This window comes from Talpa europaea, assembly GCF_964194135.1.
Source record: "Talpa europaea genome assembly, contig: HAP1_SCAFFOLD_164, whole genome shotgun sequence".
NCBI lineage: Eukaryota > Metazoa > Chordata > Mammalia > Eulipotyphla > Talpidae > Talpa > Talpa europaea.
In genome coordinates this window covers 84,870-102,113 of record NW_028167956.1, presented here as the reverse complement: position 1 = coordinate 102,113, position 17,244 = coordinate 84,870, and the positions used below count along the sequence as shown (strand labels likewise).

The 17,244-nt window shown below is 33.3% G+C and overlaps 1 protein-coding gene across 1 annotated transcript in view; it reads right to left on the bottom strand.

Annotated features, from left to right (window-relative positions):
• Window positions 1–986: 986 nt before the first annotated feature.
• Window positions 987–17,244, bottom strand: part of LOC311188083 (uncharacterized protein) — a gene marked incomplete at its 5' end in the record, with an annotated part of 73,202 nt that continues 56,944 nt past the window's right edge. Inside the window, 2 exons of the mRNA XM_084259849.1 lie at window positions 987–1,062; window positions 2,574–5,560. Coding sequence (XP_084115975.1) covers window positions 4,493–5,560 — 1,068 coding nt within the window. The 3' untranslated portion in view covers window positions 987–1,062; window positions 2,574–4,492. The remainder of the gene's footprint in view (window positions 1,063–2,573; window positions 5,561–17,244) is intronic.

The following is a 17,244-nucleotide window of genomic DNA, read 5'->3' as shown; positions in this document are numbered from 1 at the left end:
AAGAAACAGAAGAATAAGAGGAAAAAGCCGAAATAACCAAAGAATGAGCCGAAAAAGCAGAAATAACAGAAGAATAAGCAAAAAAGCAGAAATAAACGAAGAATAATAAGCTGTAGAAGAAGCAGAAACCGAAGAAGAAGAAGTAACGGAAAAACAAAAAGTGCAAAAGAAACAGAAGAAGACGAAGAAGTAGAAGGAATTGTAGAACTACAAGAAGAACAAGAAGAACTTGAATAACAAGTACAAGAAGAAGAAACAGAAGAATAAGAGGAAAAAGCAGAAATAACAAAAGAATAATCCGAAAAAGCAGAAATAAGAGAAGAATAAGCTGAAGAAGAAGTAGAAGAACAGGTAATTGAAAAAGCAAAAAATGGAGAAGAAACAGAAGAAGGTGAAGAAGAAAAAGAAGGAGATGTAGAACTACAGTTAGAACAAGATGAACTAGAAGAACAAGAAGAAGAAACAGAAGAATAAGAAGGAAAAAGCAGAAATGACAAAAGAATAAGCCGAAAAAGCAGAAAAAACAGAAGAATAAGCTGAAGAAGAAGCAGAGGAAGTAACTGAAAAAGCAAAATATGCGGAGGAAAGACAAGAAGATGAAGAAGAAGAAGAAGGAGATGTAGAACTACAAAAAGAACAAGAAGAACTAGAAGATCAAGAAGAGGAAACTGAAGAATAAGGGAAAAAGCAGAAATAACCAAAGGATCAGCCGAAAAAGCAGAAATAACAGAAGAATGAGCTGATGAAGAAGAAGAAGAACCATAATAAGAAGAAGTAATTGAAAAAACAAAAAGTGCAAAAGAATCAGAAGATGAAGAAGTAGCAGGAGATGTAGAACTACAAGAAGAACTAGAAGAAACAGAAATAAGAGGAAAAAGCAGAAATAACAGAAGAGTAAGCCGAAAAAGCCGAAATAACAGAAGAATAAACAAAATAACAGAAATAACAGAAGAAAAAGCTGCAGAAGAAGCAGAAGAAGACGTAATTGAAAAAGCAGCGGAAACAGAAGTAGATGAAGAAGAATCAGAAGGAGATGTAGAACTACAAGGAGAACAAGAAGAACTAGAAGAACAAGAAGAGCAAGAATTAGAATCAGAAGAATACGACGAAAAAGCAGAAATAAGAGAAGAATAAGGCAAAAAAGCAGAAATAATAGAAGTTTCAGCTGAAAAAGAAGCAGAAAAAGCAGAACTAATAGAAAAATCAAAAAATGCAGAAGAAAGAAGAAGATGAAGAAGAACAAGGAGATGTAGAACTACAACAAGAACTGAAGAACTAAAATAACAAGAAGATCAAGAAGGAGAATCAGAAGAATAAGACGAAAAAGCAGAAAGAACAGAAGAATAAGACGAAGAAGCAGAAATAACAGAAGAATAAGCTGAAGAAGAAGCAGAAGAAGCAGAATAAGAAGAAGTAATGGATAAAGAAGAAACAGAAGAAGATGAAGGAGAAGAAGAAGGAGATGTATAATTACAAAAAGAACAAGAAGAACTAGAAGAAAAAGAAGAAACAGAAGAATAAGAGGAAAAAGCCGAAATAACCAAAGAATGAGCCGAAAAAGCAGAAATAACAGAAGAATAAGCAAAAAAGCAGAAAAACGAAGAATAATAAGCTGTAGAAGAAGCAGAAACCGAAGAAGAAGAAGTAATGGAAAAACAAAAAGTGCAATAGAAACAGAAGAAGACGAAGAAGTCGAAGGAATTGTAGAACTATAAGAAGAACAAGAAGAACTCGAAGAACAAGTACAAGAAGAAGAAACAGAAGAATAAGAGGAAAAAGCAGAAATAACAAAAGAATAATCCGAAAAAGCAGAAATAAGAGAAGAATAAGCTGAAGAAGAAGTAGAAGAACAGGTAATTGAAAAAGCAAAAAATGGAGAAGAAACAGAAGAAGGTGAAGAAGAAAAAGAAGGAGATGTAGAACTACAGTTAGAACAAGATGAACTAGAAGAACAAGAAGAAGAAACAGAAGACTAAGAAGGAAAAAGCAGAAATGACAAAAGAATAAGCCGAAAAAGCAGAAAAAACAGAAGAATAAGCTGAAGAAGAAGCAGAGGAAGTAACTGAAAAAGCAAAATATGCGGAGGAAAGACAAGAAGATGAAGAAGAAGAAGAAGGAGATGTAGAACTACAAAAAGAACAAGAAGAACTAGAAGATCAAGAAGAGGAAACAGAAGAATAAGGGAAAAAGCAGAAATAACCAAAGGATCAGCCGACAAAGCAGAAATAACAGAAGAATGAGCTGATGAAGAAGAAGAAGAACCAAAATAAGAAGAAGTAATTGAAAAAACAAAAAGTGCAAAAGAATCAGAAGATGAAGAAGTAGCAGGAGATGTAGAACTACAAGAAGAACTAGAAGAAACAGAAATAAGAGGAAAAAGCAGAAATAACAGAAGAGTAAGCCGAAAAAGCCGAAATAACAGAAGAATAAACAAAATAACAGAAATAACAGAAGAAAAAGCTGCAGAAGAAGCAGAAGGAGACGTACTTGAAAAAGCAGCGGAAACAGAAGTAGATGAAGAAGAATCAGAAGGAATGTAGAACTACAAGAAGAACAAGAAGAACTAGAAGAACAAGAAGAGCAAGAAGTAGAATCAGAAGAATACGACGAAAAAGCAGAAATAAGTGAAGAATAAGGCAAAAAAGCAGAAATAATAGAAGTTTCAGCTGAAAAAGAAGCAGAAAAAGCAGAACTAATAGAAAAATCAAAAAATGCAGAAGAAAGAAGAAGATGAAGAAGAACAAGGAGATGTAGAACTACAACAAGAACTGAAGAACTAAAATAACAAGAAGATCAAGAAGGAGAATCAGAAGAATAAGACGAAAAAGCAGAAAGAACAGAAGAATAAGACGAAGAAGCAGAAATAACAGAAGAATAAGCTGAAGAAGAAGCAGAAGAAGCAGAATAAGAAGAAGTCATGGATAAAGAAGAAACAGAAGAAGATGAAGGAGAAGAAGAAGGAGATGTAAAATTACAAAAAGAACAAGAAGAACTAGAAGAAAAAGAAGAAACAGAAGAATAAGAGGAAAAAGCCGAAATAACCAAAGAATGAGCCGAAAAAGCAGAAATAACAGAAGAATAAGCAAAAAAGCAGAAATAAACGAAGAATAATAAGCAGTAGAAGAAGCAGAAACCGAAGAAGAAGAAGTAATGGAAAAACAAAAAGTGCAAAAGAAACAGAAGAAGACGAAAAGTAGAAGGAATTGTAGAACTACAAGAAGAACAAGAAGAACTCGAAGAACAAGTACAAGAAGAAGAAACAGAAGAATAAGAGGAAAAAGCAGAAATAACAAAAGAATAATCCGAAAAGCAGAAATAAGAGAAGAATAAGCTGAAGAAGAAGTAGAAGAACAGGTAATTGAAAAAGCAAAAAATGGAGAAGAAACAGAAGAAGGTGAAGAAGAAAAAGAAGGAGATGTAGAACTACAGTTAGAACAAGATGAACTAGAAGAACAAGAAGAAGAAACAGAAGAATAAGAAGGAAAAAGCAGAAATGACAAAAGAATAAGCCGAAAAAGCAGAAAAAACAGAAGAATAAGCTGAAGAAGAAGCAGAGGAAGTAACTGAAAAAGCAAAATATGCGGAGGAAAGACAAGAAGATGAAGAAGAAGAAGAAGGAGATGTAGAACTACAAAAAGAACAAGAAGAACTAGAAGATCAAGAAGAAGAAGCAGAAGAATAAGGGAAAAGCAGCAATAACCAAAGGATCAGCCGAAAAAGCAGAAATAACAGAAGAATGAGCTGATGAAGAAGAAGAAGAACCATAATAAGAAGAAGTAATTGAAAAAACAAACAGTGCAAAAGAATCAGAAGATGAAGAAGTAGCAGGAGATGTAGAACTACAAGAAGAACTAGAAGAAACAGAAATAAGAGGAAAAAGCAGAAATAACAGAAGAGTAAGCCGAAAAAGCCGAAATAACAGAAGAATAAACAAAATAACAGAAATAACAGAAGAAAAAGCTGCAGAAGAAGCAGAAGAAGACGTACTTGAAAAAGCAGCGGAAACAGAAGTAGATGAAGAAGAATCAGAAGGAGATGTAGAACTACAAGAGGAACAAGAAGAACTAGAAGAACAAGAAGAGCAAGAAGTAGAATCAGAAGAATACGACGAAAAAGCAGAAATAAGAGAAGAATAAGGCAAAAAAGCAGAAATAATAGAAGTTTCAGCTGAAAAAGAAGCAGAAAAAGCAGAACTAATAGAAAAATCAAAAAATGCAGAAGAAAGAAGAAGATGAAGAAGAACAAGGAGATGTAGAACTACAACAAGAACTGAAGAACTAAAATAACAAGAAGATCAAGAAAAGAATCAGAAGAATAAGACGAAAAAGCAGAAAGAACAGAAGAATAAGACGAAGAAGCAGAAATAACAGAAGAATAAGCTGAAGAAGAAGCAGAAGAAGCAGAATAAGAAGAAGTAATGGATAAAGAAGAAACAGAAGAAGATGAAGGAGAAGAAGAAGGAGATGTAAAATTACAAAAAGAACAAGAAGAACTAGAAGAAAAAGAAGAAACAGAAGAATAAGAGGAAAAAGCCGAAATAACCAAAGAATGAGCCGAAAAAGCAGAAATAACAGAAGAATAAGCAAAAAAGCAGAAATAAACGAAGAATAATAAGCTGTAGAAGAAGCAGAAACCGAAGAAGAAGAAGTAATGGAAAAACAAAAAGTGCAAAAGAAACAGAAGAAGACGAAGAAGTAGAAGGAATTGTAGAACTACAAGAAGAACAAGAAGAACTCGAAGAACAAGTACAAGAAGAAGAAACAGAAGAATAAGAGGAAAAAGCAGAAATAACAAAAGAATAATCCGAAAAAGCAGAAATAAGAGAAGAATAAGCTGAAGAAGAAGTAGAAGAACAGGTAATTGAAAAAGCAAAAAATGGAGAAGAAACAGAAGAAGGTGAAGAAGATAAAGAAGGAGATGTAGAACTACAGTTAGAACAAGATGAACTAGAAGAACAAGAAGAAGAAACAGAAGAATAAGAAGGAAAAAGCAGAAATGACAAAAGAATAAGCCGAAAAAGCAGAAAAAACAGAAGAATAAGCTGAAGAAGAAGCAGAGGAAGTAACTGAAAAAGCAAAATATGCGGAGGAAAGACAAGAAGATGAAGAAGAAGAAGGAGATGTAGAACTACAAAAAGAACAAGAAGAACTAGAAGATCAAGAAGAAGAAACAGAAGAATAAGGGAAAAAGCAGAAATAACCAAAGGATCAGCCGAAAAAGCAGAAATAACAGAAGAATGAGCTGATGAAGAAGAAGAAGAACCATAATAAGAAGTAATTGAAAAAACAAAAAGTTTAAAAGAATCAGAAGATGAAGAAGTAGCAGGAGATGTAGAACTACAAGAAGAACTAGAAGAAACAGAAATAAGAGGAAAAAGCAGAAATAACAGAAGAGCAAGCCGAAAAAGCCGAAATAACAGAAGAATAAACAAAATAACAGAAATAACAGAAGAAAAAGCTGCAGAAGAAGCAGAAGAAGACGTACTTGAAAAAGCAGCGGAAACAGAAGTAGATGAAGAAGAATCAGAAGGAGATGTAGAACTACAAGAGAACAAGAAGAACTAGAAGAACAAGAAGAGCAAGAAGTAGAATCAGAAGAATACGACGAAAAAGCAGAAATAAGAGAAGAATAAGGCAAAAAAGCAGAAATAATAGAAGTTTCAGCTGAAAAAGAAGCAGAAAAAGCAGAACTAATAGAAAAATCAAAAAATGCAGAAGAAAGAAGAAGATGAAGAAGAACAAGGAGATGTAGAACTACAACAAGAACTGAAGAACTAAAATAACAAGAAGATCAAGAAGGACAATCAGAAGAATAAGACGAAGAAGCAGAAATAACAGAAGAATAAGCTGAAGAAGAAGCAGAAGAAGCAGAATAAGAAGAAGTAATGGATAAAGAAGAAACAGAAGAAGATGAAGGAGAAGAAGAAGGAGATGTAAAATTACAAAAAGAACAAGAAGAACTAGAAGAAAAAGAAGAAACAGAAGAATAAGAGGAAAAAGCCGAAATAACCAAAGAATGAGCCGAAAAAGCAGAAATAACAGAAGAATAAGCAAAAAAGCAGAAATAAACGAAGAATAATAAGCTGTAGAAGAAGCAGAAACCGAAGAAGAAGAAGTAATGGAAAAACAAAAAGTGCAAAAGAAACAGAAGAAGACGAAGAAGTAGAAGGAATGGTAGAACTACAAGAAGAACAAGAAGAACTCGAAGAACAAGTACAAGAAGAAGAAACAGAAGAATAAGAGGAAAAAGCAGAAATAACAAAAGAATAATCCGAAAAAGCAGAAATAAGAGAAGAATAAGCTGAAGAAGAAGTAGAAGAACAGGTAATTGAAAAAGCAAAAAATGGAGAAGAAACAGAAGAAGGTGAAGAAGAAAAAGAAGGAGATGTAGAACTACAGTTAGAACAAGATGAACTAGAAGAACAAGAAGAAGAAACAGAAGACTAAGAAGGAAAAAGCAGAAATGACAAAAGAATAAGCCGAAAAAGCAGAAAAAACAGAAGAATAAGCTGAAGAAGAAGGAGAGGAAGTAACTGAAAAAGCAAAATATGCGGAGGAAAGACAAGAAGATGAAGAAGAAGAAGAAGGAGATGTAGAACTACAAAAAGAACAAGAAGAACTAGAAGATCAAGAAGAAGAAACAGAAGAATAAGGGAAAAAGCAGAAATAACCAAAGGATCAGCCGAAAAAGCAGAAATAACAGAAGAATGAGCTGATGAAGAAGAAGAAGAACCATAATAAGAAGAAGTCATTGAAAAAACAAAAAGTGCAAAAGAATCAGAAGATGAAGAAGTAGCAGGAGATGTAGAACTACAAGAAGAACTAGAAGAAACAGAAATAAGAGGAAAAAGCAGAAATAACAGAAGAGTAAGCCGAAAAACCGAAGTAACAGAAGAATAAACAAAATAACAGAAATAACAGAAGAAAAAGCTGCAGAAGAAGCAGAAGAAGACGTACTTGAAAAAGCAGCGGAAACAGAAGTAGATGAAGAAGAATCAGAAGGAGATGTAGAACTACAAGAAGAACAAGAAGAACTAGAAGAACAAGAAGAGCAAGAAGTAGAATCAGAAGAATACGACGAAAAAGCAGAAATAAGAGAAGAATAAGGCAAAAAAGCAGAAATAATAGAAGTTTCAGCTGAAAAAGAAGCAGAAAAAGCAGAACTAATAGAAAAATCAAAAAATGCAGAAGAAAGAAGAAGATGAAGAAGAACAAGGAGATGTAGAACTACAACAAGAACTGAAGAACTAAAATAACAAGAAGATCAAGAAGGAGAATCAGAAGAATAAGACGAAAAATCAGAAAGAACAGAAGAATAAGACGAAGAAGCAGAAATAACAGAAGAATAAGCTGAAGAAGAAGCAGAAGAAGCAGAATAAGAAGAAGTAATGCATAAAGAAGAAACAGAAGAAGATGAAGGAGAAGAAGAAGGAGATGTATAATTACAAAAAGAACAAGAAGAACTAGAAGAAAAAGAAGAAACAGAAGAATAAGAGGAAAAAGCCGAAATAACCAAAGAATGAGCCGAAAAAGCAGAAATAACAGAAGAATAAGCAAAAAAGCAGAAATAAACGAAGAATAATAAGCTGTAGAAGAAGCAGAAACCGAAGAAGAAGAAGTAATGGAAAAACAAAAAGTGCAAAAGAAACAGAAGAAGACGAAGAAGTAGAAGGAATTGTAGAACTACAAGAAGAACAAGAAGAACTCGAAGAACAAGTACAAGAAGAAGAAACAGAAGAATAAGAGGAAAAAGCAGAAATAACAAAAGAATAATCCAAAAAAGCAGAAATAAGAGAAGAATAAGCTGAAGAAGAAGTAGAAGAACAGGTAATTGTAAAAGCAAAAAATGGAGAAGAAACAGAAGAAGGTGAAGAAGAAAAAGAAGGAGATGTAGAACTACAGTTAGAACAAGATGAACTAGAAGAACAAGAAGAAGAAACAGAAGAATAAGAAGGAAAAAGCAGAAATGACAAAAGAATAAGCCGAAAAAGCAGAAAAAACAGAAGAATAAGCTGAAGAAGAAGCAGAGGAAGTAACTGAAAAAGCAAAATATGCGGAGGAAAGACAAGAAGATGAAGAAGAAGAAGAAGGAGATGTAGAACTACAAAAAGAACAAGAAGAACTAGAAGATCAAGAAGAAGAAACAGAAGAATAAGGGAAAAAGCAGCAATAACCAAAGGATCAGCCGAAAAAGCAGAAATAACAGAAGAATGAGCTGATGAAGAAGAAGAAGAACCATAATAAGAAGAAGTAATTGAAAAAACAAACAGTGCAAAAGAATCAGAAGATGAAGAAGTAGCAGGAGATGTAGAACTACAAGAAGAACTAGAAGAAACAGAAATAAGAGGAAAAAGCAGAAATAACAGAAGAGCAAGCCGAAAAAGCCGAAATAACAGAAGAATAAACAAAATAACAGAAATAACAGAAGAAAAAGCTGCAGAAGAAGCAGAAGAAGACGTACTTGAAAAAGCAGCGGAAACAGAAGTAGATGAAGAAGAATCAGAAGGAGATGTAGAACTACAAGAAGAACAAGAAGAACTAGAAGAACAAGAAGAGCAAGAAGTAGAATCAGAAGAATACGACGAAAAAGCAGAAATAAGAGAAGAATAAGGCAAAAAAGCAGAAATTATAGAAGTTTCAGCTGAAAAAGAAGCAGAAAAAGCAGAACTAATAGAAAAATCAAAAAATGCAGAAGAAAGAAGAAGATGAAGAAGAACAAGGAGATGTAGAACTACAACAAGAACTGAAGAACTAAAATAACAAGAAGATCAAGAAGGAGAATCAGAAGAATAAGACGAAAAAGCAGAAAGAACAGAAGAATAAGACGAAGAAGCAGAAATAACAGAAGAATAAGCTGAAGAAGAAGCAGAAGAAGCAGAATAAGAAGAAGTAATGGATAAAGAAGAAACAGAAGAAGATGAAGGAGAAGAAGAAGGAGATGTAAAATTACAAAAAGAACAAGAAGAACTAGAAGAAAAAGAAGAAACAGAAGAATAAGAGGAAAAAGCCGAAATAACCAAAGAATGAGCCGAAAAAGCAGAAATAACAGAAGAATAAGCAAAAAAGCAGAAATAAACGAAGAATAATAAGCTGTAGAAGAAGCAGAAACCGAAGAAGAAGAAGTAATGGAAAAACAAAAAGTGCAAAAGAAACAGAAGAAGACGAAGAAGTAGAAGGAATGGTAGAACTACAAGAAGAACAAGAAGAACTCGAAGAACAAGTACAAGAAGAAGAAACGGAAGAATAAGAGGAAAAAGCAGAAATAACAAAAGAATAATCCGAAAAAGCAGAAATAAGAGAAGAATAAGCTGAAGAAGAAGTAGAAGAACAGGTAATTGAAAAAGCAAAAAATGGAGAAGAAACAGAAGAAGGTGAAGAAGAAAAAGAAGGAGATGTAGAACTACAGTTAGAACAAGATGAACTAGAAGAACAAGAAGAAGAAACAGAAGAATAAGAAGGAAAAAGCAGAAATGACAAAAGAATAAGCCGAAAAAGCAGAAAAAACAGAAGAATAAGCTGAAGAAGAAGCAGAGGAAGTAACTGAAAAAGCAAAATATGCGGAGGAAAGACAAGAAGATGAAGAAGAAGAAGAAGGAGATGTAGAACTACAAAAAGAACAAGAAGAACTAGAAGATCAAGAAGAAGAAACAGAAGAATAAGGGAAAAAGCAGAAATAACCAAAGGATCAGCCGAAAAAGCAGAAATAACAGAAGAATGAGCTGATGAAGAAGAAGAACCATAATAAGAAGAAGTCATTGAAAAAACAAAAAGTGCAAAAGAATCAGAAGATGAAGAAGTAGCAGGAGATGTAGAACTACAAGAAGAACTAGAAGAAACAGAAATAAGAGGAAAAAGCAGAAATAACAGAAGAGCAAGCCGAAAAAGCCGAAATAACAGAAGAATAAACAAAATAACAGAAATAACAGAAGAAAAAGCTGCAGAAGAAGCAGAAGAAGACGTACTTGAAAAAGCAGCGGAAACAGAAGTAGATGAAGAAGAATCAGAAGGAGATGTAGAACTACAAGAAGAACAAGAAGAACTAGAAGAACAAGAAGAGCAAGAAGTAGAATCAGAAGAATACGACGAAAAAGCAGAAATAAGAGAAGAATAAGGCAAATAAGCAGAAATTATAGAAGTTTCAGCTGAAAAAGAAGCAGAAAAAGCAGAACTAATAGAAAAATCAAAAAATGCAGAAGAAAGAAGAAGATGAAGAAGAACAAGGAGATGTAGAACTACAACAAGAACTGAAGAACTAAAATAACAAGAAGATCAAGAAGGAGAATCAGAAGAATAAGACGAAGAAGCAGAAATAACAGAAGAATAAGCTGAAGAAGAAGCAGAAGAAGCAGAATAAGAAGAAGTAATGGATAAAGAAGAAACAGAAGAAGATGAAGGAGAAGAAGAAGGAGATGTAAAATTACAAAAAGAACAAGAAGAACTAGAAGAAAAAGAAGAAACAGAAGAATAAGAGGAAAAAGCCGAAATAACCAAAGAATGAGCCGAAAAAGCAGAAATAACAGAAGAATAAGCAAAAAAGCAGAAATAAACGAAGAATAATAAGCTGTAGAAGAAGCAGAAACCGAAGAAGAAGAAGTAATTGAAAAACAAAAAAGCAAAAGAAACAGAAGAAGACGAAGAAGTAGAAGGAATGGTAGAACTACAAGAAAAACAAGAAGAACTCGAAGAACAAGTACAAGAAGAAGAAACAGAAGAATAAGAGGAAAAAGCAGAAATAACAAAAGAATAATCCGAAAAAGCAGAAATAAGAGAAGAATAAGCTGAAGAAGAAGTAGAAGAGCAGGTAATTGAAAAAGCAAAAAATGGAGAAGAAACAGAAGAAGGTGAAGAAGAAAAAGAAGGAGATGTAGAACTACAGTTAGAACAAGATGAACTAGAAGAACAAGAAGAAGAAACAGAAGAATAAGAAGGAAAAAGCAGAAATGACAAAAGAATAAGCCGAAAAAGCAGAAAAAACAGAAGAATAAGCTGAAGAAGAAGCAGAGGAAGTAACTGAAAAAGCAAAATATGCGGAGGAAAGACAAGAAGATGAAGAAGAAGAAGAAGGAGATGTAGAACTACAAAAAGAACAAGAAGAACTAGAAGATCAAGAAGAAGAAACAGAAGAATAAGGGAAAAAGCAGAAATAACCAAAGGATCAGCCGAAAAAGCAGAAATAACAGAAGAATGAGCTGATGAAGAAGAAGAAGAACCATAATAAGAAGAAGTCATTGAAAAAACAAAAAGTGCAAAAGAATCAGAAGATGAAGAAGTAGCAGGAGATGTAGAACTACAAGAAGAACTAGAAGAAACAGAAATAAGAGGAAAAAGCAGAAATAACAGAAGAGTAAGCTGAAAAAGCCGAAATAACAGAAGAATAAACAAAATAACAGAAATAACAGAAGAAAAAGCTGCAGAAGAAGCAGAAGAAGACGTACTTGAAAAAGCAGCGGAAACAGAAGTATATGAAGAAGAATCAGAAGGAGATGTAGAACTACAAGAAGAACAAGAAGAACTAGAAGAACAAGAAGAGCAAGAAGTAGAATCAGAAGAATACGACGAAAAAGCAGAAATAAGAGAAGAATAAGGCAAAAAAGCAGAAATAATAGAAGTTTCAGCTGAAAAAGAAGCAGAAAAAGCAGAACTAATAGAAAAATCAAAAAATGCAGAAGAAAGAAGAAGATGAAGAAGAACAAGGAGATGTAGAACTACAACAAGAACTGAAGAACTAAAATAACAAGAAGATCAAGAAGGAGAATCAGAAGAATAAGACGAAAAATCAGAAAGAACAGAAGAATAAGACGAAGAAGCAGAAATAACAGAAGAATAAGCTGAAGAAGAAGCAGAAGAAGCAGAATAAGAAGAAGTAATGCATAAAGAAGAAACAGAAGAAGATGAAGGAGAAGAAGAAGGAGATGTATAATTACAAAAAGAACAAGAAGAACTAGAAGAAAAAGAAGAAACAGAAGAATAAGAGGAAAAAGCCGAAATAACCAAAGAATGAGCCGAAAAAGCAGAAATAACAGAAGAATAAGCAAAAAAGCAGAAATAAACGAAGAATAATAAGCTGTAGAAGAAGCAGAAACCGAAGAAGAAGAAGTAATGGAAAAACAAAAAGTGCAAAAGAAACAGAAGAAGACGAAGAAGTAGAAGGAATTGTAGAACTACAAGAAGAACAAGAAGAACTCGAAGAACAAGTACAAGAAGAAGAAACAGAAGAATAAGAGGAAAAAGCAGAAATAACAAAAGAATAATCCAAAAAAGCAGAAATAAGAGAAGAATAAGCTGAAGAAGAAGTAGAAGAACAGGTAATTGTAAAAGCAAAAAATGGAGAAGAAACAGAAGAAGGTGAAGAAGAAAAAGAAGGAGATGTAGAACTACAGTTAGAACAAGATGAACTAGAAGAACAAGAAGAAGAAACAGAAGAATAAGAAGGAAAAAGCAGAAATGACAAAAGAATAAGCCGAAAAAGCAGAAAAAACAGAAGAATAAGCTGAAGAAGAAGCAGAGGAAGTAACTGAAAAAGCAAAATATGCGGAGGAAAGACAAGAAGATGAAGAAGAAGAAGAAGGAGATGTAGAACTACAAAAAGAACAAGAAGAACTAGAAGATCAAGAAGAAGAAACAGAAGAATAAGGGAAAAAGCAGCAATAACCAAAGGATCAGCCGAAAAAGCAGAAATAACAGAAGAATGAGCTGATGAAGAAGAAGAAGAACCATAATAAGAAGAAGTAATTGAAAAAACAAACAGTGCAAAAGAATCAGAAGATGAAGAAGTAGCAGGAGATGTAGAACTACAAGAAGAACTAGAAGAAACAGAAATAAGAGGAAAAAGCAGAAATAACAGAAGAGCAAGCCGAAAAAGCCGAAATAACAGAAGAATAAACAAAATAACAGAAATAACAGAAGAAAAAGCTGCAGAAGAAGCAGAAGAAGACGTACTTGAAAAAGCAGCGGAAACAGAAGTAGATGAAGAAGAATCAGAAGGAGATGTAGAACTACAAGAAGAACAAGAAGAACTAGAAGAACAAGAAGAGCAAGAAGTAGAATCAGAAGAATACGACGAAAAAGCAGAAATAAGAGAAGAATAAGGCAAAAAAGCAGAAATTATAGAAGTTTCAGCTGAAAAAGAAGCAGAAAAAGCAGAACTAATAGAAAAATCAAAAAATGCAGAAGAAAGAAGAAGATGAAGAAGAACAAGGAGATGTAGAACTACAACAAGAACTGAAGAACTAAAATAACAAGAAGATCAAGAAGGAGAATCAGAAGAATAAGACGAAAAAGCAGAAAGAACAGAAGAATAAGACGAAGAAGCAGAAATAACAGAAGAATAAGCTGAAGAAGAAGCAGAAGAAGCAGAATAAGAAGAAGTAATGGATAAAGAAGAAACAGAAGAAGATGAAGGAGAAGAAGAAGGAGATGTAAAATTACAAAAAGAACAAGAAGAACTAGAAGAAAAAGAAGAAACAGAAGAATAAGAGGAAAAAGCCGAAATAACCAAAGAATGAGCCGAAAAAGCAGAAATAACAGAAGAATAAGCAAAAAAGCAGAAATAAACGAAGAATAATAAGCTGTAGAAGAAGCAGAAACCGAAGAAGAAGAAGTAATGGAAAAACAAAAAGTGCAAAAGAAACAGAAGAAGACGAAGAAGTAGAAGGAATGGTAGAACTACAAGAAGAACAAGAAGAACTCGAAGAACAAGTACAAGAAGAAGAAACGGAAGAATAAGAGGAAAAAGCAGAAATAACAAAAGAATAATCCGAAAAAGCAGAAATAAGAGAAGAATAAGCTGAAGAAGAAGTAGAAGAACAGGTAATTGAAAAAGCAAAAAATGGAGAAGAAACAGAAGAAGGTGAAGAAGAAAAAGAAGGAGATGTAGAACTACAGTTAGAACAAGATGAACTAGAAGAACAAGAAGAAGAAACAGAAGAATAAGAAGGAAAAAGCAGAAATGACAAAAGAATAAGCCGAAAAAGCAGAAAAAACAGAAGAATAAGCTGAAGAAGAAGCAGAGGAAGTAACTGAAAAAGCAAAATATGCGGAGGAAAGACAAGAAGATGAAGAAGAAGAAGAAGGAGATGTAGAACTACAAAAAGAACAAGAAGAACTAGAAGATCAAGAAGAAGAAACAGAAGAATAAGGGAAAAAGCAGAAATAACCAAAGGATCAGCCGAAAAAGCAGAAATAACAGAAGAATGAGCTGATGAAGAAGAAGAAGAACCATAATAAGAAGAAGTCATTGAAAAAACAAAAAGTGCAAAAGAATCAGAAGATGAAGAAGTAGCAGGAGATGTAGAACTACAAGAAGAACTAGAAGAAACAGAAATAAGAGGAAAAAGCAGAAATAACAGAAGAGTAAGCTGAAAAAGCCGAAATAACAGAAGAATAAACAAAATAACAGAAATAACAGAAGAAAAAGCTGCAGAAGAAGCAGAAGAAGACGTACTTGAAAAAGCAGCGGAAACAGAAGTATATGAAGAAGAATCAGAAGGAGATGTAGAACTACAAGAAGAACAAGAAGAACTAGAAGAACAAGAAGAGCAAGAAGTAGAATCAGAAGAATACGACGAAAAAGCAGAAATAAGAGAAGAATAAGGCAAAAAAGCAGAAATAATAGAAGTTTCAGCTGAAAAAGAAGCAGAAAAAGCAGAACTAATAGAAAAATCAAAAAATGCAGAAGAAAGAAGAAGATGAAGAAGAACAAGGAGATGTAGAACTACAACAAGAACTGAAGAACTAAAATAACAAGAAGATCAAGAAGGAGAATCAGAAGAATAAGACGAAAAATCAGAAAGAACAGAAGAATAAGACGAAGAAGCAGAAATAACAGAAGAATAAGCTGAAGAAGAAGCAGAAGAAGCAGAATAAGAAGAAGTAATGCATAAAGAAGAAACAGAAGAAGATGAAGGAGAAGAAGAAGGAGATGTATAATTACAAAAAGAACAAGAAGAACTAGAAGAAAAAGAAGAAACAGAAGAATAAGAGGAAAAAGCCGAAATAACCAAAGAATGAGCCGAAAAAGCAGAAATAACAGAAGAATAAGCAAAAAAGCAGAAATAAACGAAGAATAATAAGCTGTAGAAGAAGCAGAAACCGAAGAAGAAGAAGTAATGGAAAAACAAAAAGTGCAAAAGAAACAGAAGAAGACGAAGAAGTAGAAGGAATTGTAGAACTACAAGAAGAACAAGAAGAACTCGAAGAACAAGTACAAGAAGAAGAAACAGAAGAATAAGAGGAAAAAGCAGAAATAACAAAAGAATAATCCAAAAAAGCAGAAATAAGAGAAGAATAAGCTGAAGAAGAAGTAGAAGAACAGGTAATTGTAAAAGCAAAAAATGGAGAAGAAACAGAAGAAGGTGAAGAAGAAAAAGAAGGAGATGTAGAACTACAGTTAGAACAAGATGAACTAGAAGAACAAGAAGAAGAAACAGAAGAATAAGAAGGAAAAAGCAGAAATGACAAAAGAATAAGCCGAAAAAGCAGAAAAAACAGAAGAATAAGCTGAAGAAGAAGCAGAGGAAGTAACTGAAAAAGCAAAATATGCGGAGGAAAGACAAGAAGATGAAGAAGAAGAAGAAGGAGATGTAGAACTACAAAAAGAACAAGAAGAACTAGAAGATCAAGAAGAAGAAACAGAAGAATAAGGGAAAAAGCAGCAATAACCAAAGGATCAGCCGAAAAAGCAGAAATAACAGAAGAATGAGCTGATGAAGAAGAAGAAGAACCATAATAAGAAGAAGTAATTGAAAAAACAAACAGTGCAAAAGAATCAGAAGATGAAGAAGTTGCAGGAGATGTAGAACTACAAGAAGAACTAGAAGAAACAGAAATAAGAGGAAAAAGCAGAAATAACAGAAGAGCAAGCCGAAAAAGCCGAAATAACAGAAGAATAAACAAAATAACAGAAATAACAGAAGAAAAAGCTGCAGAAGAAGCAGAAGAAGACGTACTTGAAAAAGCAGCGGAAACAGAAGTAGATGAAGAAGAATCAGAAGGAGATGTAGAACTACAAGAAGAACAAGAAGAACTAGAAGAACAAGAAGAGCAAGAAGTAGAATCAGAAGAATACGACGAAAAAGCAGAAATAAGAGAAGAATAAGGCAAAAAAGCAGAAATTATAGAAGTTTCAGCTGAAAAAGAAGCAGAAAAAGCAGAACTAATAGAAAAATCAAAAAATGCAGAAGAAAGAAGAAGATGAAGAAGAACAAGGAGATGTAGAACTACAACAAGAACTGAAGAACTAAAATAACAAGAAGATCAAGAAGGAGAATCAGAAGAATAAGACGAAGAAGCAGAAATAACAGAAGAATAAGCTGAAGAAGAAGCAGAAGAAGCAGAATAAGAAGAAGTAATGGATAAAGAAGAAACAGAAGAAGATGAAGGAGAAGAAGAAGGAGATGTAAAATTACAAAAAGAACAAGAAGAACTAGAAGAAAAAGAAGAAACAGAAGAATAAGAGGAAAAAGCCGAAATAACCAAAGAATGAGCCGAAAAAGCAGAAATAACAGAAGAATAAGCAAAAAAGCAGAAATAAACGAAGAATAATAAGCTGTAGAAGAAGCAGAAACCGAAGAAGAAGAAGTAATTGAAAAACAAAAAGTGCAAAAGAAACAGAAGAAGACGAAGAAGTAGAAGGAATGGTAGAACTACAAGAAGAACAAGAAGAACTCGAAGAACAAGTACAAGAAGAAGAAACAGAAGAATAAGAGGAAAAAGCAGAAATAACAAAAGAATAATCCGAAAAAGCAGAAATAAGAGAAGAATAAGCTGAAGAAGAAGTAGAAGAACAGGTAATTGAAAAAGCAAAAAATGGAGAAGAAAAAGAAGAAGGTGAAGAAGAAAAAGAAGGAGATGTAGAACTACAGTTAGAACAAGATGAACTAGAAGAACAAGAAGAAGAAACAGAAGAATAAGAAGGAAAAAGTAGAAATGACAAAAGAATAAGCCGAAAAAGCAGAAAAAACAGAAGAAGAAGCTGAAGAAGAAGCAGAGGAAGTAACTGAAAAAGCAAAATATGCGGAGGAAAGACAAGAAGATGAAGAAGAAGAAGAAGGAGATGTAGAACTACAAAAAGAACAAGAAGAACTAGAAGATCAAGAAGAAGAAACAGAAGAATAAGGGAAAAAGCAGCAATAACCAAAGGATCAGCCGAAAAAGCAGAAATAACAGAAGAATGAGCTGATGAAGAAGAAGAAGAACCATAATAAGAAGAAGTAATTGAAAAAACAAACAGTGCAAAAGAATCAGA